This window comes from Pseudophryne corroboree, chromosome 2 (assembly GCF_028390025.1).
Source record: "Pseudophryne corroboree isolate aPseCor3 chromosome 2, aPseCor3.hap2, whole genome shotgun sequence".
Taxonomy (NCBI): domain Eukaryota; kingdom Metazoa; phylum Chordata; class Amphibia; order Anura; family Myobatrachidae; genus Pseudophryne; species Pseudophryne corroboree.
This window is the reverse complement of record NC_086445.1, coordinates 168366061-168391551: the sequence shown is the minus strand read 5'-3', so window position 1 is coordinate 168391551 and position 25491 is coordinate 168366061. Positions and strand designations below refer to the sequence as shown.

The 25491-nt window shown below is 46.9% G+C and overlaps 1 protein-coding gene across 6 annotated transcripts in view; it reads left to right on the top strand.

The window, feature by feature from the left end:
• Positions 1 to 25491, top strand: part of LOC135005911 (G patch domain-containing protein 8-like) — a 238166-nt gene that overhangs the window by 43430 nt on the left and 169245 nt on the right. For all 6 annotated transcript variants that reach the window (XR_010206446.1, XM_063951978.1, XM_063951977.1 and 3 more), the window contains exons 3-4: positions 16637 to 16770; positions 17485 to 17531. Coding sequence is in view for 5 of the 6 variants with exons in the window: in XM_063951978.1 (XP_063808048.1) it covers positions 16637 to 16770; positions 17485 to 17531 (181 nt within the window). In the remaining variant the exon portion in view is untranslated. The remainder of the gene's footprint in view (positions 1 to 16636; positions 16771 to 17484; positions 17532 to 25491) is intronic.

The following is a 25491-nucleotide window of genomic DNA, read 5'->3' as shown; positions in this document are numbered from 1 at the left end:
TCACAAACCACAGTCCTCATTTCTTCAAAGTCCAAGTTCTTCAGCCTCGTCTTTTAATCACAAACCACAGTCCTCATTTCTTCAAAGTCCAAGTTCTTCAGCCTCGTCTTTTAATCACAAACCACAGTCCTCATTTCTTCAAAGTCCAAGTTCTTCAGCCTCGTCTTTTAATCATAAAACACAGTCATCAGTTCTTTACCGGAGTTCTTCAGCTTCACTCTTCAAGTCATTTAACCATAGACTCTAATTCTTCCAGTTTCTTCAATTGCTACAATATTCGTGTACAGCCTGATTATTCAGTAAAACTACAGTTATCTTTCTACGAAGTCCTCCTTTTCTTTACGCCCTCCGGCCAACGTTATCACTTAGTTAGGCTTCCGCCCCATGAGGAGAAATTACATTCAGCCACCTCGTTTACTCTCCTCACAGGTAGCTGTCCCTTCAGCAAAAACTGGTTGTCAGAACCCCAACTTACGCTGAGCGTGACAGTATGCAGAGGATATGCTCTTATTTGTATATGATGCAACTGCATCCTTGGATATGATATTACAGATCGTAAACACTTTTAGGGGCTTCCTGGGATTGCTTATTAACTGGGATAAATATAATATATTTCCCATCTCTGGTTGTCTCCATATTAACCACTTGCCTGATATGGTCGCATCAGATGCGACCCTGTCTGCAAGTGCTTTATCTGACCCGGTCGCACAGGATGCGACCAGTCAGATAAACAGTGTTAGCAGCGGCAGGGAAAATAAACTTCCCTCCGCTGCAGCTGTCAGAGTTACCGGAAGGTCCTTCTGCCTCCCTGCACTCTCTCCTACTGATTGCCGTGCAGCCGATGACTGCTGATCAGTCAGCACGGCAGGACTCCCCCCCCCCCCCCCCCACCCCCCACCAGCGGCTGCAGACAATTTCAGCCGCTGCTGAGTGTAAATTAACCCCCCAAGCCTCCTCTGTGTACCTGGAGGCTGTCCCGGGCTTTCATAATTAAAGTCGCGATGGTTCCGATGCTCGCGATGTCCCTGATCGATGTTTAAAATAATATATATTTTTTTTAAAAATTCAAAAAAAAATATTTTTTTAACTAAATTCATTTTGGATAGGGTTAAATTCATATTCTTCACCTAATTCACTCATAAAAAACCTGACAATTTCGGAGCAGTTTTTTGGGGAAAAAATAAGCAGTTAAGTGGTTAATAATCTATCTCGTTGCCCACTACAGTGCATTTTACGGTTTAAGTACCTGTGAGTTTGGATTACACCTCAGACAGATTATGTATCCCAAAAATATAGATCACACTACCTCTAATTTTAAAGTGAGTGTTCGTACATGGGAGACATTGGCCCCTACTGTCATGGGGAGTATTAATCTCTTTAAAATATTGATTCAACCCATATATTTGAATCTTCTTCAACAATCCCCTATCTATATGCCCCAAAAAGTTTTTTTGAGTAAGCATTTTTTCCTCCTTATACATGGGTGACAAGTCGGCTCCTGTAGAACTTTGTATAGGTCTAGGGCTTCGGGTGTCCTTTGACTCCCTAATTTCCAGTTGTATTATATAGCTTCTCAATTGATACACCTGTTAAGTTGGGTCTCTGCTGCTGACAATCATACCTAACTTGGGTTTCTAGTCGAATGGGTGAGGCCTTCATTTTCTCCTCTGCAAGTTCTACTCTCTGGTCTTTCTGTATTTGGCCTCCCACCTTTGCTACGACAGGCCCTTCTGGTCTAGCAGTACGCTCATACTTTGAAGATTCTCCTCTTTGACTTAACAGTTCCTATCCTGAACTATTGAAACTCTCCACTGATAATGTCTAGATTATGAAACGAGCCTACTCCTTGGGCCAATTGTTTAGTGAGGGTTTTCTGAAATCATTCCTTTAGCTGCAAGGTGAATTTGCTTTTCCCAACATAGCCTTTTTCAGGAACTTACAATTTAGACATGCTGTACAGCTCCAATTTGGTAGTTCGCCTCCTCTGCTGTCACCATCCCCAGTTACATCTATGTTTATATGTTTGGGCTGTAGGGTTCAAATTCCTATTTATGTTAGCCTTAATGCTAGACTGCTCCCGGACTTGCAAGACCCTCTTAAATTTACATGGGAGGCTAACATAGGGGGTCATTCAGATCTGATTGCTAGGCAGCGATTTTTGCAGTCCTGTGGTCAGATAGTCTCTGCCTACAGGGGGAGTGTATTTTTGCCGTGCAAGTGTGCGATCGCATGTGTAGCAGTTGATAAAGCTGAATATTTATCGTATATAAAACCCTTTATGAGGTCTAAGAACAATGTACGCTATTTACGTATGTAGTACCGTAAGGGTACGCTAGTTGCGTATCGATCGCTTAGCCGTGATCTAGACGCTCAAGCGTCACGTTCACTCACGGCCAAGAGATCACAGGCAGACACGTTATTGGCTGTTGACTATCGTAATGATTCGCTATAGCGTAGCGGCGCTCGGGACCACGAGGAGATCACCAGCGATGCAGACGCTCACAACGTTAAACCTTTATATCTATACCTCTAACAATGAAATACACAGTAAACCTTAGTGTAGAGACAAAGTGTAAGTGCAACCTTGTGTAACCTGATTAACTACAAAGCTGCTTTAGCGTCACCGACGCTCTGTGAACACTTAACACTATAAGGAATACACAGATACCTGGGTTTAGGGTCCAAAGCCTATTATATGTATTATGACTATTATACTTGCAAAAAGAATCACAGTACAAATGATACACTACAATATAACAGAGACTACCTAACCAGATAACTACACAGGAAATACAATACAATACAATGAAGTCTAATCAAGGGAAAAATACGAGGAAAAGAGAAGAGAGGGAGAGAGAGAAATGGCTCACAGTAAGACAATATGATTACGGAGAAAACTTACGCACAAGGGGAAACGATCGCAAGCGCCTCGATATCCAGCTCCCGGTTATCAGCAATGAGAACCGTTGATGAGAGAGTGAAGTTGGATATGGTCGGCCCGCTATTTATGCCCCACACACAATACAATTCAATGGTCCCTACAATCTCATTGTTCATTAGACACAGGAATTCGGCTTCGCATTATAACAAAAGGTCATAGGTTGATTCATACAGGTGGGCTGTCTTGTATCAGTGGCCTTGGTTATGCAAAACAAAGGGTGATGACTAACACATTCCTGTCTTCTGGAGAGCTATTGTTTGGCGAATACAAAACAAAACCCTGTCTCTGGGTTTTGTTCAATATTCATGATGTCCACTTTCAGTTGAGACAATGACATCTCAGCCATCATTCTCCTGGATACAAACCCTAACCCATTCGTAAACACAGGTGTTGGCCCTCCTCATTGAGTCTCAAAGCTCAGCGTAATTAAAGGCTATTGTACTCCGTCTGCGGGAAAGATACTGATTTGGAGTACAATTAATCTTCAATTACTATTCCTGTGCTTACCTTATGCATGTGAAGATGTGAGGCCCTCCCAACATGCAAACTATTGTTTGGGGGATCTCTAAGGTCAAAGAGCCATTTGAGACCCACTGATACCTGTTTCCAACTGTTACTAAGTAAGAACAAATAATAGTAAATGGACATAACTTCTTATGTCCATAACTATTCGCACGAGCGATTAATCCGCTCCAAACCAACACCGGAATATTGCTATTTAAATACTCTTCCGATGGGTACCAAACACCACTGTATGACCCCTGTTAGACCCTTCGCACAATACAAAGAGGAATCTCTCTGTTCAGGAACATGCTATATTAACCAAACTTTCAGAATCTATCAAAGGGACCATGATCTACAAAATACATTATTACTGAAAATATGTAACGATTGAGTCGCACGCTACGACTACACAAACTTTACCGTAAATACGCATACCGTGCACCAGCGGGTGCACGCAACTGCGGGTATGCGCCTTCACGGGAGAGCGCACGCATGCGCAGCGCGGACCAGTGTGAGGTGCAAATATGGCAGTGTGCATAGAGATATTTTTCTGACTTTGACACAGTGCTGTACAAACTGATTTTGTGCAGTCTCTGCACAGCCCAGGACTTACTCTTCCTGTGCGATAGAATCCTGATGATCAGGGCCGGAGCTGACGTCAGACACCCTTCCTTAAAAAAACTCCTGAGTCCGCCTGCGTTTTTGTGGACACTCTCTGAAAACGGTCAGTTGCCACCCACAAACGGCCTCTTCCTGTCAATCACCTTGCGAACGCCCGTGCAAATGCATCCTTCGAACAATCCCGTCTCAGGGCACCGATTCCTGTTGCAGCCGTGTGATGCGCCAGTGCGGTGCATGCGCAGTACGGATCTAATCGCCTGCTGTGCTGATCGCCCGCTGTCCCCTATCCATAGGGCAGCCATACTTCAAGAAAATCCATCAAGATGCCGCCAGACAATGATTGGCCACCGGACACGATCCAGTAGGTCACTGATCTACTGTAAATGCTGGGTGAGGGTACTCTCTCCAATCAGCTGCTGTGCTGCGTGCAGCAACTCCGATTGGGGGGTGCAGTGGCTGTCACTGGTAGATGGGGATAAGCCATTTAAAAAAAGAAAATTCTGGTCCATCTGCATGCGCCGTGTCCCCCCTTCCCCCTTATAGGCAGCACAGGCACTATGATCACCCCCCCCCTACAGCAGCAACGCCACCCTCCATAGAGTGCACAGGCACCAAGATCACCTCCCCAACTGCGCCCCCACCCCACCCACCCTTAGACAGCACAGGACCTAAGATCAACCCCCCACCCTTCCAGACAGCACAGGCACCAAGATCATCCTCCCCCCAGCAGCATCCCCTTGCCCCACCTCCAGACAGCGTAGACACCAAGCAAAACCATTCCCCCTCACCATAGACGGACAGCACAGCCGCACAACGATCCTTACTCACTGCACCTCTCGGTCCCTGCACTCATGCTGAAGCAGGAGTGCACACTTTACGAAATACTAGCGCCTACCCGCAACCCGCCACCTGCATATATGTAGCAATAGTTTATACTACGATTACTAGAACTACTGCAACATGCCGTTTAAGGCACAGCGCAGAACTGCTGCACATTCCCAATGGTAGCAACTTCCTCTACCAAGTTTCCTGTGTGTGGATCTGAACCCTCAATCAGTGCACTGGACCAAAGAGTAGCTGCTAGGAAGATGAGATGGGCGCCTTACCATTAGGTGGAAGAATGTGCTTAGAAAGTGCAGTTCTGTCTCATACTGGTTCTGTTATGTTTGTATATTTATTTATGTATTTATTAATTATGGGATGTTTAACTTTTTCTCACCACTTATTTATTTCTATGGGGTCTATTCAATTACTGTCGTATTTTTAAAAAAGTCGGAAAAACTGCACTTTCCGACTTTTTTAGGTCGAATTTGGTTCGACCTATTCAATTATAGTGACGTTTTTCTGACTTTTCAAAAAATCCGACTTGTTGGAAAACACGTGGATCGGCAGAGTAGCCACAGATCCACACGTTTTGTCGGATTTGCGGGCGATTCCAACAGTTTTTTTGGCCTGTTTTCAACAATATCAATCTGACTTTAAAAAAAGTTGGATCGGCATTGTCAAAAACGGGCAAAAACCTGTCGGAATTGCCCGCAAATTGAATACTGAACTGTCGGATCCTCTCTGTCGGAAAGGATCTGACAGGCATTGAAGTAAATGTTTTATACAGCCTATACTACAGAGGTTCCCAAATGCGGTCCTCAAGGCTTCTCAACAGTCCAGGTTTTAGGTGTATCCATGGCTCAGCACAGATGGTTAAATCAAATTGACTAATGTGCTAATTAAGTCACCTGTGGCCAAGCATGGATATATTTAAAACCAGGACCTTTGGGGTGCCTTGAGGACCGTGTTTGGGAACCTCTGCTATATATATATCAGTGTTTCCCAAACGTTTTTAGAATCACGACGCCTGAGTATCAGAATTTTTTTGACAGCACCCCTAGGCCAAAAGTTTCTTATTGAGCAATTTAGAAAGAAACATTAAATGAAGTAAATTTGTGTATTTATCATCCTTAGTTTCAGTTGTGTGGTGAGGGAAAAGATTTGCTTCTGTTTGTCCATATGTTTTATGATTGACAGCCACCAGCACTGGTTTTGACTATTGCATTGACCATAAACAATTTAATTGGTCCTGGACCACTAATTCAAGGCACCCCTGCAGGTGTCCCCAGTCAACCCAGGGTGCCACAACACACAGTTTGAGAACCACTGCTATATACCATCTATAGTGTTAAATATTAATGCTGTTTTCCATACACTATCCAGTGTATAAAATGACCAATGCGTACATTAATATCCAGGGTTGGTACTAGGTTCCTCTACCACTCCCCAGACTCCCGCACTTGCTCCAAAGTTCCATAGAGTGGGAGATTGTGGATTGCATTTGAAACCCCCTCTAATAATCATGCGTTTGCCCCTGTCAGAGCCTACGGTGCTGTGGAGAGGAGGGGGCCCACCCGGACTCTGCCCATGGGCCCCTTCCACTCTTTAAACGCCCCTGTGTAGAAGGTCATATAAGGACATTTAAGAATATTGATGGTGCATCAAATAGGCTGTTCGCAGCCAGTGCTTAAAGGGATCTTGAAGAGGTGGTGCAACTCACCCCCCACCCTAGTCCTCAAGGCAATGCACACGCCGCCAAAAAGGGGTGTGGTCTCAAACCAGAAAGGGGCGTGGTCACTCAACATGATCACAGCAGTAGCATCCCTTATACGGTGCCCTCAGTAGTGGTGCCCCTTATGCAATGCCCACTGTAGTGGTAGTGCCCACAGTTGTAGTGCCCCTTATGTAAAGCCCATAGTATTGGTGCCCCTTATACAGTGCCGACAGTAGTAGTACCCCTTATGTCCCCAGGAGTGATGCCCCTTATTAAGTGCCCTCTATGCAATGCCCTCATTAGTAGTGCTCCCAGTAGATATGCCCCCAGTGGTAATGCCCTGTGTAGTAATGCCCCAGTAGTTATGCCCCCTGTAGAGATGCCCCTGTAGTTATGCCTCCTGTAGTTATGCCCCCTGTACAGATGCCTCCAGTACAGAGTACAGATGCCCCTTGTAGAGCTGCCCTCAGTACAGATGCCCCCAGTAGAGCTGCCCTCATTGCAGATGCCCCCTGTAGTTATTCCCCCAGTACAGATGCCCTCAGTAGAAGCTGCCCCAAGTACAAATGCCCCCTGTAGTTATGCCTCCAGTACAGATGCCCCCTGTAGTTATGCCGCAGTATAGATGCCCCCTAGTAGAAGTTGCCCCCTGTAGTTATGCCCCAGTTTAAATGCCCCCAGTACAGTTGCCCCCAGTAGTTATGCTCCAGTATAGATGCCCCCAGTACAGTTGGCTCCTGTAGTTATGCCCCCAGTAGTTATTCCTCAGTATAGATGCCCCCAGTAAAAGCTGCCCCCAGTAGCAGTTGCCTCCAGTAGAAGTTGCCCACTAGTACAGTTGGCCCCTGTAGTTATGCCCCCGGTAGTTATTCCTCAGTTGCCCCCCGTAGAAGATGCACCCAGTAGAAGATGCCCCAGTAGAAGTTGCCCCCAGTACAGTTGCCCCCAGTAGAAGATGCCCCCTAGTAGCGCCGCTTCACACACAAAAAAAACCACACAATACTCACCAGCCCCGCTCCTGCCTCTGGACCGCTGACCTCCGCCTGGCCGCCCGCTTCTCGGATCTATGGGAGAGACGTCATGACGTCTCTCCCACAAAGCCGCACACAGCCGGAGCTCAGGAGTGAACTCCGGCTGCCGTGAGGGGAAAGTGCCAGAGCTCGCTGGTAACAGAACCTCAGCGGGCGCCTGGCATCCCCATGCGGCTTCAGGGCGGCTCACAGTCTGGGTTAGGTGAGCCAGAGGAGGCAGAACTGCAGTTCCGGCTCACTTTAACCTCTGTTTTGCAGCACATACTGTCGGAGGATGTATCGAAAGGTCTTTCTATAAATAGATTTCATCATAATTCTTTTAGATAAATCATAAAGAATACCTCAAAACTGGGGCAACGTGCCACTCAGAGATAAATGTAAGTGGTTTGGATGTCCTCGTGGATAACAGGTCTCAGTATTGAGGGATTTTAATGCGTCTTCATTAGTTTGTTGTATTTTTTTATGTTTGTTAATTTTTTACTCTTGTATGATAAATTCTGACTATAATTTGTTTTTCTGCTGCGGAGTACACTGGGCTCCACAAGGATTAACATCGGGGTGTAGAGTAGGATCTTGATCCGAGGCACCAACAGGCTCAAAGCTTTGACTGTTCCCAAGATGCACAGCGCCGCCTCCTCTATAGCCCCGCCTCCGTGCACAGGAGCTCAGTTTGTAAGTTGGTGCCATGCAGTAAGCAGGCAATCAACAGGGGGGCTGCCATTGCAGCCCATATTATAGCTTAATCAGAAGACAAGAAGAACTTTTGAAGACTTCAAGGGCTGGCTTTTATGTATGTCACATAAGACATCCTTTGCTGCAGCTCCATCACTCCCCCAGCGGCACTGTATACTCCCGCGCCCTGGTTGCCGGGTAACTACAGCAGAGACTCTGGTATCCTTCTGTTAGTCACACACACCCGCCGCTGCCCTCCAGGATCGTGTGGCTGCAGGTACAAGGGGAGGTAAGGGGTCTCTTTGGCCTGCTGTTAACCGCGATCCGGTGCGGCCGTGGGAGGCGGGCCGCGCGTGCTGGTGTGGGGCGTGAACACTGTAATAGGGCAGCCGCTCCACTAGTCACTGGGACACAGGTCACAGGTGGGGTTTTTTCTAGTGATGTGCACCAGACATTTTTCGGGTTTTGTGTTTTGGTTTTGGATTCGGTTCCGCGGCCGTGTTTTGGATTCGGACGCGTTTTGGCAAAACCTCACCAAAATATTTTTGTCGGATTTGGGTGTGTTTTGGATTCGGGTGTTTTTTTCAAAAAACCCTAAAAAACAGCTTAAATCATAGAATTTGGGGGTCATTTTGATCCCATAGTATTATTAACCTCAATTACCATAATTTCCACTCATTTCCAGTCTATTCTGAACACCTCACACCTCACAATATTATTTTTAGTCCTACAATTTGCACCGAGGTCGCTGGATGGCTAAGCTAAGCGACACAAGTGGCCGACACAAACACCTGGCCCATCTAGGAGTGGCACTGCAGTGTCAGGCAGGATGGCACTTCAAAAAAATTGTCCCCAAACAGCACATGATGCAAAGAAAAAAAGAGGCGCACCAAGGTCGCTGTGTGACTAAGCTAAGCGACACAAGTGGCCGACACAAACACCTGGCCCATCTAGGAGTGGCACTGCAGTGTCAAGACAGGATGGCACTTCAAAAAAATTGTCCCCAAACAGCACATGATGCAAAGAAAAAAAGAGGCGCACCAAGGTCGCTGTGTGACTAAGCTAAGCGACACAAGTGGCCGACACAAACACCTGGCCCATCTAGGAGTGGCACTGCAGTGTCAAGACAGGATGGCACTTCAAAAAAATTGTCCCCAAACAGCACATGATGCAAAGAAAAAAAGAGGCGCACCAAGGTCGCTGTGTGACTAAGCTAAGCGACACAAGTGGCCGACACAAACACCTGGCCCATCTAGGAGTGGCACTGCAGTATCAAGACAGGATGGCACTTCAAAAAAATTGTCCCCAAACAGCACATGATGCAAAGAAAAAAAGAGGCGCATCAAGGTCGCTGTGTGACTAAGCTAAGCGACACAAGTGGCCGACACAAACACCTGGCCCATCTAGGAGTGGCACTGCAGTGTCAAGACAGGATGGCACTTCAAAAAAATTGTCCCCAAACAGCACATGATGCAAAGAAAAAAAGAGGCGCACCACAGGTATAGAATGTAGATGGATAGTATACTTAATGACGACACAGAGGTAGGCACAGCAGTGGCCTTCCGTATCGTACTGCTATATATAGTATACTGGTGGTCACTGTGTCAGCAAACTGCAAAACTAAAATGCACCACAGGTATAGAATGTAGATGGATAGTATACTTAATGACGACACAGAGGTCGGCACAGCAGTGGCCTTCCGTATCGTACTGCTATATATAGTATACTGGTGGTCACTGTGTCAGCAAACTGCAAAACTAAAATGCACCACAGGTATAGAATGTAGATGGATAGTATACTTAATGACGACACAGAGGTAGGCACAGCAGTGGCCTTCCGTATCGTACTGCTATATATAGTATACTGGTGGTCACTGTGTCAGCAAACTGCAAAACTAAAATGCACCACAGGTATAGAATGTAGATGGATAGTATACTTAATGACGGCACAGAGGTAGGCACAGCAGTGGCCTTCCGTATCGTACTGCTATATATAGTATACTGGTGGTCACTGTGTCAGCAAACTGCAAAACTAAAATGCACCACAGGTATAGAATGTAGATGGATAGTATACTTAATGACGACACAGAGGTAGGCACAGCAGTGGCCTTCCGTATCGTACTGCTATATATATAGTATACTGGTGGTCACTGGTCAGCAAAACTCTGCACTGTACTCCTCCTATATAATATTAATTATAATGGTGGTCCCCAGTCCCCACAATAAAGCAGCACACTGAGCACAGATATGGAGTGTTTTTCAGGCAGACAACGTATACTGGTGGTCACTGTCAGCAAAACTCTGCACTGTACTCCTGCTATATAATACAGCTGCTCCCCAGTCCCCACAATTAAGCAGTGTGAGCACAGATATATTATGCAGCACACTGAGCACAGATATGGAGCATTTTTTTCAGGCAGAGAACGGATAAAACTGGTGGTCACTGATCAGCAAAACTCTGCACTGTACTCCTCCTAACAGCTGCTCCCCAGTCCTCCCCACAATTAAGCAATAAAGAAATCAAGTTCAACAATAAACGGAGAGGACGCCAGCCACGTCCTCTCCCTATCATCTCCAATGCACCAGTGAAAATGGCGGCGACGCGCGGCTGCTTATATAGAATCCGAATCTCGCGAGAATTCGACAGCGGGATGATGACGTTCGGGCGCGCTCGGGTTAGCCGAGCAAGGCGGGAAGGTTCGAACCTGCCTCGGACCCGTGTAAAATGGGTGAAGTTCGGGGGGGTTCGGTTTCCGAGAAACCGAACCCGCACATCACTAGTTTTTTCTCTCATAAAAACCCTGTTTTAAACAAAACGTGCAGCGTCTGGTGGGGAAACCAGCAGGGGGATAAGGCCTAACCTGTAGCCCCAGCCCCAGGGCACCATTTCAGTTAATGTTCCCGCCCTGGAGCTGCATATCTCTCCCTCACTCCCTGTCAGCCGCCATCACACGGAGCTGCGCTGTTCCTGGGACTGCTGGGGCAAATCCTCCTCTGTAAAGCCGCCTGTTCGCCAGTGCTGTGCATTTTACATGACACTTAAGTATTCTACCTGTCAAGGGACAGTGTTAGTTAAGAAAGCGTGCATACATTCAGGGCTGTGTGGTACAAACACCCTGTGATATACATCCAGTATCTACTGTGCTTTGTTATAGCTATTGTTAACATATATAGCTATACTGAGTATTACTTTGTATTGCTAGTCCAGTGCAGTTTTAGGGTGTATAATTTCTGCATGGTACGCTTGTGACTATATATGTGTGTGTGCATGTAGCTGCTGCGTGGCTGCCTTATCGGGTATTTCACTCAGCGTGCTATTCCTATATTCCATAACCTGTGGGGGCTAAGTGTGTCAGGTTTTCTAAATAATATAGGTATTTCACAAGATATACTTGCTGTGTATTTTTCTTTATGATTTATAGTCACCATATATCTCTTGGATTCCCGGTTTGTGCTGACATGAAAGTCACACTTCCCTGGGAGTTCTTGCTAGGTATATCGCTGCTAAGAATTGTACCAGGTTGCCCAATATTGTGCTTATTGTTATGTCAGCTACACGAAGCAACGGAGCTGGGGCTTCTCCCACATTGTGTGGTGGTGATGCCACAGACATTTTGGAGGAAAATTTGGCAGCAGAGAGTTCAGGTTCAGGGGGTTCCTTACCCCCCCCAGTGGGTCCGCAGCACCAGGGGCAACAAATGACCCACCTTGGGCTACCTTTTCCATGCTGTTAAACACGCTTGTAACTAAACTGGCTCCCCCTGTGTGACCACCTGTGCCAATGCAGCAGTTTATGGTCCCTGCAATTAATCCGCCATGGCCAGATCAAATCTCCACTCAATTACAGCAATTGAACCGGTCACTGATTAAATCTAAATCTCACTCTCGCCCACCTAAGACTAAGACGTCTTCTAAACGGGCCATTACCTCCTCACAATCCACTGCTATCCCGGACACATCCTCTGAGGAGGATGGTGCTTATACTGACCCCGCAGACACTGACTCAGATGCTTCTGATGGGGAAGGGAAGTCAATGGTGGATGTCCCTGATTTGATTGAGGCTATCAGGCTCATTCTTCAGGTCTCTGATGAACCTGAGCTTGAGGCTGTCTCTAAAAAGCCGTACAGATGTAAACGTAAGAAGGTGGTTAAACAAGTTTTACCTCATTCTCAACACCTGGCTGACATACGTCAGGAGTCCTGGGAAAATCCGGGGACGAAATTCACACCGAATAAGAGACTGTTGGCTCGCTATCCTTTCTCTGGGGAGCTATGTAAAAATTGGGAAACTCCTCCACCCGTAGAGTTTCATGTGGCACGCATGGTAGTTTCCTCTGCTCTGCCAGTAACTACCGTCACCTCTCTGAAGGAACCGATGGATAGACGTGTGGAGGGTTGTTTGAAAGTGATTTACACCCTAACGAGGGCTGTGCATAGGCCAACCATTGCAGCAACTTGGCCTGCTGAAGCTGTTGAGGTGTGGGCTCAGGATCTAGAGGCGGAGCTGCCTTCTAATGCATCTGAGTATGCTCGACAATGTCTCTTGCATATTACCACGGCTTCTCTGTACCTTAAGGAGGCGGCCTCCGATGCCGGGGTGCTGGCGGACAAGGCTGCTACTACGTCCGTCTTGGCCTGACGTATCTTTTGATTGAGATCCTAGTCGGTGGATATGGATTACAAGAAAACCCTGGAGGTGCTTCCTTTCAAGGGAGACATTATCTTTGGAGAAGACCTCAATAAGAGTGTGGCTGACCTGGCTACTGCTAAAACAGCTTGTCTACCTAGTATGGCTCCTTCCACGCAGAAGGCTAAAAGTACTTTCCCTCGGCCCTTTCATCCTCCGGGTAAAGCAAAAGGTCAGGCGTACCCAAAGCAAGCTCGTGCTTCCAGACCTGCCAAGCCCAGACTGAAGCGAGCCTGGGCTGCCCGTCAGCCTGCTTCCAAAACTGACAAGCCTGTCACATGACAGGGCGGCCTCCCTCTGGGGGATCCCAGGGTGGGGGGCCGACTTCTAGGTTTTACCTAGGAATGGTTGAAGACCACTTCCGATGCCTGGGTAAGGGAAATCGGCACTCGAGGTTACGCCGTACCCTTCAAGAATCGTCCCCCTCAGCGATTTTGCCTGACAGATGTTCCTCTGGACCCAACAAAGACAAACACTCTGCATTCGGTGGTACATTCCCTCCTGACCACAGGAGTGGTAGTACAGGTGCCTCTGGCTCAGAGAGGCAAGAGGTACTATTCACCGCTGTTTCTAGTCCCGAAACCGAACGGGTCCTCGCGGCCCATTCTCAATCTGAAGTCCTTGAACAAGTATGTGCCGGTCTCCAAGTTTTGTATGGAAACTCTGCGCTCTATTGTTCTGGCCTTGGAGCCTGGAGACTATATGGTCTCCCTGGACATACATGATGCCTACCTGCATATACCTATTGCAGTGTCTCATCAGCAGTAGCTGAGGTTTGTGGTGGGCAACCTTCATTACCAATTTCGGGTATTACCCTTTGGTTTGACAACGGCTCCCCGAGTTTTCACCAAAGTAATGGCGGTCATGACGGCTACACTCCGCCGTCAAGGGGTCAGGATCCTGCCATACCTAGACGATTTGTTGATCCTGGCAAATCCCCAGAAACTCTCCTGTGTCATCTAGATCTGAGTGTCCAGTTCATGAAAGCCCACGGGTGGCTGATCAACTGGAAGAAATCCTCCCTGGTTCCTGCTCGGAGCATGGTACACCTGGGAGCGTTATTGGACACTCACAACCAACGGTTGTTGTTGTCTCAGGAAAAAGTCCTGAAGCTTCAGGACAGAGTTTGTTGCTTCCTATCTCGTCCGCAAGTGTCGGTACATTCGGCGATGCAAGTGCTAGGTATCATGGTGTCAGCTTTCGACATGGTGGAGTATGCTCAATTCCATTCTCGCCCTCTGCAGAAGTTAATTCTGACCAAGTGGGACGGCCTGTCTCACCGGATCAGATCTCACATGATCTCCTTGTCTCCGGAGGTCCACCTGTCACTTAGCTGGTGGCTTCAGGACCAACGACTGAGCAGGGGCCGTCTCTTCTGGATATCCAACTGGGTCCTGCTGACGATGGATGCCAGTCTGAGAGGTTGTGGGACCAAGGAGGAGTCTCTACTCCCGATAAATTTTCTGGAACTGTGGGCAGTGTTCAATGCGTTGACAATGGCCCAGCATCTAATACAGAACAGACCTGTTCAAGTACAATTGGACAACGCCACTACGGTGGCGTACATCAATCATCAGGGCTGCACTCGAAGCCGCATGGCAATGAGCGAAGTATCACAGATTCTACAGTGGGCAGAACGCCATCTGCTGGCCATATCCTCAGTGTTCATTCCGGGGGTCCTAAACTGGGAAGCGAAATTTCCCAGTCGTCAGGGCATACACGCCGGAGAATGGGGCCTTCATCCAGAGGTGTTTCAACTTTTCGTGGACAAGTGGGACCTTCCAGATGTGGACCTGATGGCATCTCGACACAATCACATGGTTCCGGTCTTCGAAGCAAGGACAAGGGATCCTCAAGCAGTGTTCATGGATGCTCTGTCAGTCCCATGGAATTTTCGGCTGCCGTATGTGTTCCCTCCGGTATCACTTCTGCCCACAGTAATATGGAAGTTCAAGCAAGAAGGAGGAAACCTACTTCTGGCCGCTCCAGCGTGGCCCAGGCGGCACTGGTTCTCCGATCTACAGGGCCTCTCGTTGGATCGTCCCCTTCTACTTCCATGTCCAGATCTCCTCATTCAGGGCCCTTGTGTTTACCAGGACTTATCCCATCTGGCTTTGACGTCATGGCTCTTGAAGCTTCCGTCTTAAGGGCCAAGGGTTTTTCTGAGGCGGTCGTTCAAACAATGTTGAAGGCCCGTAAGCCGGCTTCTGCTCGGATTTACTATAGGATCTGGAATGCTTATTTTACTTGGTGTGCATCTCACAATCATGACGTTTTCAAGTTCAGCAAGGCCAAACTGTTGGCCTTCCTACAACAGGGCCTGGACTTAGGCCTTCGTCTCGCCTCCCTCAAGGTTCACATTTCTGCCATGTCGGTTTGGTTTCAGAGAAAGATTGCTGCCCTACCTGATTTGCATACATTCACTCAGGGCATGTTGCGGATTCAGCCTCCTTATATTCCTCCTGTGGCCCCTTGGGGTCTGTCGGTGGTACTGGAAGCCTTGCACGAATCTCCATTTGAACCTCTTGCAGCTGCTGACCTTAAGTGGCTTTCCCTTAAGGTGCTGTTTTTGCTGGCTATCGCTTCAGCTAGAAGGGTCTCGGATTTGGGTGCCTTATCCTGTAAGTCCCCCCATTTGATTTTTCATCGTGACCGGGCGGTTCTTTGAATGCGACCGGGTTATTTACCCAAGGTGGTATCTTCCTTCCACCTTAACCAGGAGATTGTGGTTCCAGCCTTTAATTCTCCTGAGTTGTTTTCCAAAGAGCGGTCTATGGATGTAGTACGGGCTCTCCGTATCTATGTGAAGAGAACATCCTCCATTAGGAAATCTGATTCTCTGTTTGTACTGTTTGGTTTTCACAAACCTGGCTGGCCTACATCCAAGCAGAACCTGGCCAGATGGATTAGAATGATGATTGCACATGCTTAGGTACAGACTGGTCGTCCAACTCCTGCTACCATCAAAGCCCATTCTACTCGGTCGGTTGGGCCCTCTTGGGCGGCCCACCGTGGTGCGACCCTTGAACAATAGTGCAAGGAGACTACGTGGTCCTCAGGGAACACGTTTATAAGGTTCTATGCCTTTGATACTTCCGCCTCCCAGGATGCTTCCTTTGGACACCGGGTTCTTGTGCCCGCTACAGTGCATCCCCTACCATAAGAAACTGCTTTAGGACATCCCCGATGTTAATCCTTGTGGAGCCCAGTGTACCCCGCAGCAGAAAACGAGATTTATGGTAAGAACTTACCATTGTTAAATCTCTTTCTGTGAGGTACACTAGGCTCCACAAGGCGCCCACCCTGACGCACTTTGCTTCTTTGGGTTGGTGTTGCATAGCCGCTGACACCCTCTCCTGTGGTGAGTGTGTGGTGTAATTGGCTACGAGAGATTGTCGTCTCTAGTACCTGCTACTGCATTGGGCTGGTTAACGAAACTGAGCTCCTGTGCACGGAGGCGGGGTTATAGAGGAGGCGGCGCTGTGCATCTTGGGAACAGTCAAAGCTTTGAGCCTGTTGGTGCCTCAGATCAAGATCCTACTCTACACCCCAATGTTAATCCTTGTGGAGCCCAGTGTACCTCGCAGAAAGAGATTTAACAACGGTAAGTTCTTACCATAAATCTCGTTTTTTCATTGGCAGAGATGTTTTTATTGTAAAGCTAAAGGTGCATCTGTTGGCTGTGATAACGAAACATGCAGGAGGACATATCATTATCTATGCGTAAAAAAAGCCAAGGGTAAATACATTTGTGATCCCGAAAAAGAAATCTATATGTAAGTATTATTTTTGGCATTTACCCACTTATTTATTTTCAGGCTATTCCAAATATGGCTGGGGTCCCACTGAGAGGTGCATGTACTGCATATACAGTAAATGTCAGACTGAGGCCTCTGTCATTCAGGGTAAAGTGCTGTACACACGAGGCCTGATTCAAAGATGGACGCAAACCACACACAATGACGATGTTTGCGCAGTTAAGCAATTATTTTCTAGTCCTCTGTGGTGCATAGTTACATTGAGGGTATGCACAAATGCGCTGTTGGGCATGAGAGAGCTAGTAATAGAACTGGAAAGGCAAAACAATGGGCGTTACTGGGCAGTGTCTGGGAGGTGGCCTGAAGGGAGCGAAAAAAATCTGGCACGCGGGAATGTCGCAGACATGCTATCTTTATTCCTTGCAAGTTCTTCAAAGTGTCCTCTAGTTTACAAAGTACAAAGTAGAGGTGAGTACAGTGGGAACTTTTGTGGTACTTTGTGGTTTATGCTACTTCGGGGAGGGTAGTGGGGCAATCTTTTAACAACTTTAATGCAGAGATATTTAAGTTGTGCTTTGGCTGACTTCAGTAAACTTAAATATTTGAAATATCTATTACTACAAATTTGTACGAGTCACCCCAGCCCCGCCCCCAGATTGTTGTTATACATGTTCCAGTGCTGCTGGGTTTCCCTCTCTCCACCTACAATTAACACGTTCCTGTTTATTACAGTGCATTTTGCCCGGATCATAAAGATACCGAAGAGAATACTACAAATAGTAAGTTTTGTGAACAGACTGGATATATATAATTTTCTATCTTTTCTATCATAGATGCAGGGTATATGTACTAAACATCGATTTTAATCGGTTTCCAACAATTTCAGTTACATTAAAATCAAATTTAAACAATGTTGGACTTCCAGGGCTAAAACACGCGTTTACTAACATTTGAAAATTAATATAACAAAATCATGTTAGTAAACGATGGTGTTTTAGCCCTGGAACCCCAACGTCGATTAAGATCCATTTGAAATCAAACAAATTGACTTTTAGTAAATGTACCATTAGTATCAATGTTATTGCTTACCAGAGTTTCAAGATCTGTTATTATGTTTTGAATGTAATTTTCACATAATTTAGGGAGTTATTGAGGTTTGATAGCAAATCAAAAAAGCACACTAATGGGCAAATCTTTGTTGCACTGCAGGTGGGGAAGCTGTAACACGTGCAAAAATATTTAGATTTGGGTTGGGTTATATTGTTTCTGTGCGGGGTAAATACTGACTGCTTTATTTGTACACTGCAATTTAGATTTCAGTTTGAACACACCCCACCCAAACCTAAATATCTCTGCACATGTTACATCTGCCCCACCTGCAAACATAGATTTTTATTATTTAATTTCATTTAATTTAACTGTTTTAATAGCAAAATATTATAATATAGTAAGTACTGTAGCTGTGTGTACAGAAAGAAGAGCGGATAAGGAGTGACTGTTTCTTGTATGGTGGACCTACTGTAGTATAGTTATACAAAAACTTATTTTGAGTATCAGAAATGCCCCATATTAAACACTTTCCATGTGGCTCCTGTAAGGCCTGCCAATACATGACAAGAGAAAAGAAATCAGGGACAGGTATGGCAATAATATTAAGATCAATATTATATAGTCAAAATCGAAAAACAGAAAATATCTCACCATGTGTACACACCCTTAGGTGTGTATTTCAATCTATGAAGGTCTATCTGCTTTCTGATTGGTCGTAATGACTATCTATCAAACTGTCTAAAGATCATTGGTTAAGGAAGCGTATATACAGCCAGCAATGATGGTGTGCTATGGACGCTGCCAGTGACAGGATGTGAACAAGCCTGCTGGTGAAACGCGTTATCCACAGTAAATGCCGCTGCCGATGGGAGGCTTTGTGAACCCACATGCCTAAAATAATCTTTTCTCTCAATCAACTTTCAGGTACTTTTTCGGGCCGCTCTCATTCCCGCATTGCGCTGCGGTATCCTGCAATGTCAGATGATACCAGGTAGCTGCACACGCTATAACGGGGAAAGTAGAAGGGTTTCTCTCCTTCCTTCTAACTAGTGAATCACCCGGCTGCTCTCTCATCCCCCATCCGCTGATTGATATAGGCAGTTGTCAATTAAGATGGTGGGACAACAGAAGTTGTAGGGAACTCTGACTCACTGGTCTAATTACTTCGAACTCTGCACCATTTTCCTGCTGCCTACATGCTAACAGGTTCTGCTCTCATACCTGGGTGTCTGTTCATGAAGCAGTAAAAAGTGTGGAGAAGTGAGCAAGTGGAGAAGTTGCCCATGGCAACCAATCAGCATTAAAGTAACATTTATAATTTGCATGCTGTACAACTGTACAGAGCAGCTGATTTGTTGCCATGGGCAACTTCTCCACAGGCTCATTTCTCCACTCTTTTCACTGCTTCATGATTAGACCCCTTGATGAGATGTGATTAATATTAATAGCATTGACAAGGAGTTTAGGAGGCTGCTATAACTTGCTACTAAGTATTGGAATTGAGGGACAAAGTGCTCATCAAAGCACAGCGTATGCACAGTATTATCAACGGACATACTGTTTGTTTAGTGTGCAATTGCATTACAGATTATGATGTGATTTATATCCATTGTGCATAACAGCTATAGTATACCTATCAGCTTTATTAGTTATCTCAGCTCCGTGCAGAGTGACGTTTACTCCTGCTCTGAACATGAACATGTGGGTAGCCGATGCATATATCAAAGTGACACAGTTGATAAGGAAGTTAAAGAAAGTTTCTCTAACGTCCTAGTGGATGCTGGGAACTCCGTAAGGACCATGGGGAATAGCGGGCTCCGAAGGAGGCTGGGCACTCTAGAAAGATCTTAGACTACCTGGTGTGCACTGGCTCCTCCCACTATGACCCTCCTCCAAGCCTCAGTTAGATTTCGTGCCCGGCCGAGGTTGGATGCACACTAGGGGCTCTCCTGAGCTCTTAGAAAGTTATAGTCTTAGAATTTGTTATTTTCAGTGAGACCTGCTGGTAACAGGCTCACTGCAGCGAGGGACTAAGGGGAGAAGAAGCGAACTCGCCTGCTTGCAGCCGGATTGGGCTTCTTAGGCTACTGGACACCATTAGCTCCAGAGGGATCGACCGCAGGCCCAGCCTTGATGTTCGGTCCCGGAGCCGCGCCGCCGTCCCCCTTACAGAGCCAGAAGCAAGAAGATGGTCCGGAAAATCGGCGGCATGAAGACTCTGTCTTCACCAAGGTAGCGCACAGCACTGCAGCTGTGCGCCATTGCTCCTCTCACACACTTCACACTCCGGTCACTGAGGGTGCAGGGCGCTGGGGGGGGCGCCCTGAGGCAGCAATAAAAACACCTTGGCTGGCTAAAATACCTCAATATATGGCCCCAGGGGCTATATATGAGGTAAATACCCCTGCCAGAATTCCATAAAAAACGGGAGAATAGGCCGCGAAAAAGGGGCGGAGCCTATCTCCTCAGCACACTGGCGCCATTTTTCCCTCACAGCTCGGCTGGAAGGAAGCTCCCTGGCTCTTCCCTGCAATTCTACAGTACAGTAAGAGGGAAAAGAGAGGGGGGGCATTAAAATTGGCAGTATATACAGTATATTATATAAAAAGCAGCTATTAGGGACATAACTCAGTTAGTCCCTGTATATATATAGCGCTCTGGTGTGTGCTGGCATACTCTTACTCTGTCCCCCCAAAGGGCTTTTGTGGGTCCTGTCCTCGTTTAGAGCATTCCCTGTGTGTCTGCGGTGTGTCGGTACGGCTGTGTCGACATGTTGAATGAGGAGGCTTATATGGTGGCAGAACAGAGGCCGATATATGTGATGTCGCCCCCTGTGGGGCCGACACCAGAGTGGATGGATAGGTGAAAGGTATTAACCGACAGTGTCAACTCCTTACATAAAAGGGTGGATGACGTAACAGCTGTGGGACAGCCGGCTTCGCAGCCCGCGCCTGCCCAGGCGTCTCAAAGGCCATCAGGGGCTCAAAAACGCCCGCTCTCTCAGATGGCAGACACAGATGTCGACACGGAGTCTGACTCCAGTGTCGACAAGGTGGAGACATATACACAATCCACTAGGAACATCCGTGACGTGATCCCGGCAATAAAAAATGTGTTATACATTTCTGACTTTAACCCAAGCACCTCTAAAAATGGGTTTTAGGTTTGGGGAGAAAAAACAGGCAGTGTTTTGTTCCCCCATCAGATGAATAAATGAAGTGTGTGAAAGCGTGGGTTCCCCCGTTAAGAAACTGGTAATTTATAAAAAGTTACTGATGGCGTACCCTTTCCCGCCAGGTGGATAAGTTACGCTGGGAGATATCCCCTAGGGTGGATAAGGCGCTCACACGTTTTTGTCAAAAAAGGTGGCACTGCCGTCTTAGGATACGGCCACTTTAATAGGTACCTGTTGATAAAAAACAGGAGGCTATCCTGAAGTCTGTATTTACACACTCAGGTACTAGACTGAGACCTGCAGATAGTGCTGCTGCAGCGTGGTCGGTGACCCTGTCAAACAGGGATACTAGTTGGCAAACATAAAAACATATTAAAGACGTCGTCTTATATATGGGGGATGCACAGAGGGATATTTTGCCGGCTGGCATCCAAAATAAATGTAATGTCCATTCTGTCAGGAGGGTATTAGAGACCTGTCACTGGACAGGTGATGCTGACTTAAAAAGCGCATAGAGAGCCTTATAAGGGTGAGGAATTATTTGGGGATGGTCTCTGGGACCTCGTATCCACAGCAACTGCTGGGAAGAAATAATTTTACCTCAGGTTTCCTCACAGACAAAGGTACAGTCCTTTCGGCTTCAGAAACAAATGGCGCTTCCTTTCTGTACAGAGACAAGGGTAGAGGGAAAAAAAGCTGCACCAGTCAGCCTGTTCCCAGAATCAAGATTCTTCCCCCGCCTCCTGTGAGGCCACACCATGATGCGGGTGCTCCACAGGTGTAGCCAGGTACGGTGGGGGGCCGTCTCAAAAATTTCAGCAATTAGTGGGCTCGCTCACAGGTGGATCCCTGTTTCTTTCAAGTAGTATTTCAGGGGTACAAGCTGGAATTCGAGATGTCTCCCCCCAGCCGTTTCCTAAAATATGCCTTGCTGACAACTCCCTCAGGCAGGGAGGCTGTGCTAGAGGCAATTAATAAGCGGTATTCCCAGCAGGTAATACTCAAGGTGCCCCTACTTCAACAAGGACGGGGTTACTATTCCACACGGGTTGGGGTACCGAAACCGCATGGTTCGGTGTGACCCATTTTATATTTAAAATCCTTGAACACAAAAATTCAAGTTCAAGATGGAATCGCTCAGGGCGGTTATTCCAAGCCTGGACGAGGGGGATTACATGGTATCCTGGGACATCAAGGATGCTTACCTGCATGTCCCCATTTATCATCCTCGTCAGGAGTACCTCAGATTTGTGGTACAGGATTACCATTACCAAGTCCAGACACTGCCGTTTGGACTGTACATGGCACCGAGGGTGTTTTATCAAGGTAATGGCCGAAATGTTGATACTCCTTCAAAAAAAGGGAGTTGTAATTATCCCGTACTTGGACAATCTCGTTATAAGGGCGAGGTCCAAGGAGCAGTTGGTAGTCGGGGTAGCACTATTTTGGAAAGTGCTACAACAGCATGGTTGGATTCTAAACAGTCCAAAGTCACAGCTGGTTCCTATGACACGTCTACTGTTCCTGGGGATGGTTCTGGACATAAACCAGAAATAGTGTTTCTCCCGGAGGAGAAAGCCAAGGAGTTGTCATCTCTAGTCAGAGACCTCCTGAAGCCAAAATAGGTAGCGGTGCATCATTGCACGCGAGTCCTGGGAAAAATGGTAGCTTCCTACGAAGCAATCCCATTAGGCAGTTTCCATACAAGAACTTTTCAGAGGGACCTGTTGGACAAGTGGTCCGGATCGCATCTTCCGATGCATAGGCTGATAACCCTGTCTCCAAGGACCAGGGTATCTCTACTGTGGTGGCTGCAGAGTGCCCATCTTCAAGAGGGCCGCAGGTTCGGCATACAGGACTAGGTCCTAGTGACCATGGATTCCAGCCTTTGAGGCTGGGAGGCAGTCACACAGGGAAGAAATTTCCAGGGACTTTGGTCAAGTCAGGTTATTTCCCTACACATAAATATTCTGGACCTGAGGGCCATTTACAATGCCCTGAGGCCGGCAAGGCCTCTGCTTCAAAACCAGCCGGTACTGATCCAATCAGACAACATCACGGCAGTCGCCCATGTAAACCAACAGGGCGGCACAAGAAGCAGGATGGCGATGGCAGAAGCCACAAGGATTCTCCGATAGGCGGAAAATCATGTGTTAGCACTGTCAGCAGTGTTCATTCCCGGAGTGGACAACTGGGAAGCAGATCTTCTCAACAGACACGACCTCCACCCGGGAGAATGGGGACTTCCTCCAGAAGTCTTCCAATAGGATTGTACACCATTGGGAAAGGCCACAGGTGGACATGATGGCGTCCCGCCTCAACAAAAAGCTATAAAAGATATTGCACCGGGTCAAGGGACCCTCAGGCGATAGCTATGGACGCTCTGGTAACACCGTGGGTGTACCAGTCGGTTTATGTGTTCTCCCCTCTGCCTCTCATACCAAAGGTACTGAGAATAATAAGAAGGCGAGGAGTAAGAACGATACTCGTGGATGGCCAAGAAGAGCTTGGTACCCAGAACTTCAAGAATTTATGTCAGAGGACCCATGGCCTCTGCCACTCAGACAGGACCTGCGGCAGCAGGGGCCCTGTCTGTTCCAAGACTTACCGCGGCTGCATTTGTCGGCATGGCGGTTGAACGCCGGATCCTGAAGGAAAAGGGCATTCCGGAGGAAGTCATTCCTACGCTTACTAAAGCCAGGAAAGAGGTTACAGCAACTCATTATCACCGCATATGGCGAAAATATGTTGCATGGTGTGAGGCCGAAAGGGCCCCAACAGAGGAATTTCAACTAGGTCGATTTCTGCATTTCCTGCAAGCAGGAGTGACTATGGGCCTTAAATTGGGTTCCATTAAGGTACAGATCTCGGCTCTGTCGATTTTCTTTCAAAAAGAACTAGCTTCAGTACCTGAAGTTCAGACATTTATAAAAGGAGTGCTGCAGAGTCAGCCCCCGTTTGTGCCTCCTGTGGCACCTTGGGATCTCAACGTGGTGTTGAGTTTCTTAAAATCACATTGGTTTGAACCACTAAAAACCGTGGATCTGAAATATCTCACGTGGAAGGTGGTTATGTTATTGGCCTTGGCTTCTGCCAGGCGAGTATCAAAGTTGGCGGCTTTGTCTTGTAAAAGCCCTTATTTGATTTTCCATATGGATAGGGCAGAATTGAGGACTCGTCCCCAGTTTCTCCCAAAGGTGGTGTCAGCGTTTCACCTGAACCAGCCTATTGTGGTGCCTAGGCTACTAGGGACTTGGAGGACTCCAAGTTGCTAGACGTTGTCAGGGCACTGAAAATATATGTTTCCAGAACGGCTAGAGTCAGAAAATCTGACTCGCTGTTTATCCTATATGCACCTAACAAGCTGGGTGCTCCTGCTTCTAAGCAGACTATTGCTCGTTGGATTTGTAGTACAATTCAGCTTGCACATACTGTGGCAGGCCTGCCACAGCCAAAATCTGTCAATGCCCATTCCACAAGGAAGGTGGGCTCATCTTGGGCGGCTGCCCGAGGGGTCTCGGCTTTACAACTTTGCCGAGCATCTACTTGGTCAGGGGCAAACACGTTTGCAAAATTCTACAAATTTGATACCCTGGCTGAGGAGGACCTGGAGTTCTCTCATTCAGTGCTGCAGAGTCATCCGCACTCTCCCGCCCGTTTGGGAGCTTTGGTATAATCCCCATGGTCCTTACGGAGTTCCCAGCATCCACTAGGACGTTAGAGAAAATAAGAATTTACTCACCGGTAATTCTATTTCTCGTAGTCCGTAGTGGATGCTGGGCGCCCATCCCAAGTGCGGTTTATCTGCAATACTTGTACATAGTTATTGTTAAGTAAATCGGGTTATTGTTGAGCCATCTGTTGAGAGGCTCTATTGTTTCATACTGTTAACTGTGTTTCATATCACGAGTTGTACGGTGTGATTGGTGTGGCTGGTATGAGTCTTACCCGGGATTCAAAATCCTTCCTTATTGTGTACGCTCGTCCGGGCACAGTACCTAACTGAGGCTTGGAGGAGGGTCATAGTGGGAGGAGCCAGTGCACACCAGGTAGTCTAAGATCTTTCTAGAGTGCCCAGCCTCCTTCGGAGCCCGCTATTCCCCATGGTCCTTACGGAGTTCCCAGCATCCACTACGGACTACGAGAAATAGAATTACCGGTGAGTAAATTTATTTAATTTATTAGGCATATATACATGTCAATTTGTCCTCAGGAAATAGGAGGTTAATTAGGTTGGTATAATTTGCCTACAAATACAAGATTTGTGCTTATAATAACAGGATGGAATGTTTATATACCAACATGATGCCTTCAATGCACGATTGTGTCACAATTTGTGAGGGAATCTTTGTATGTAATGTGTAAAACTATTACAGCATACAATATCTAGTAGCTATTTTCAGATATCCTGGTTCTGCACAGACTATTCATTATTACACAAATTGCTGTGATTGATTATAGCATCATAGCAGTAATGATAAGAGAGCAAAGAGGTTAAAGTGTAATTATTATAT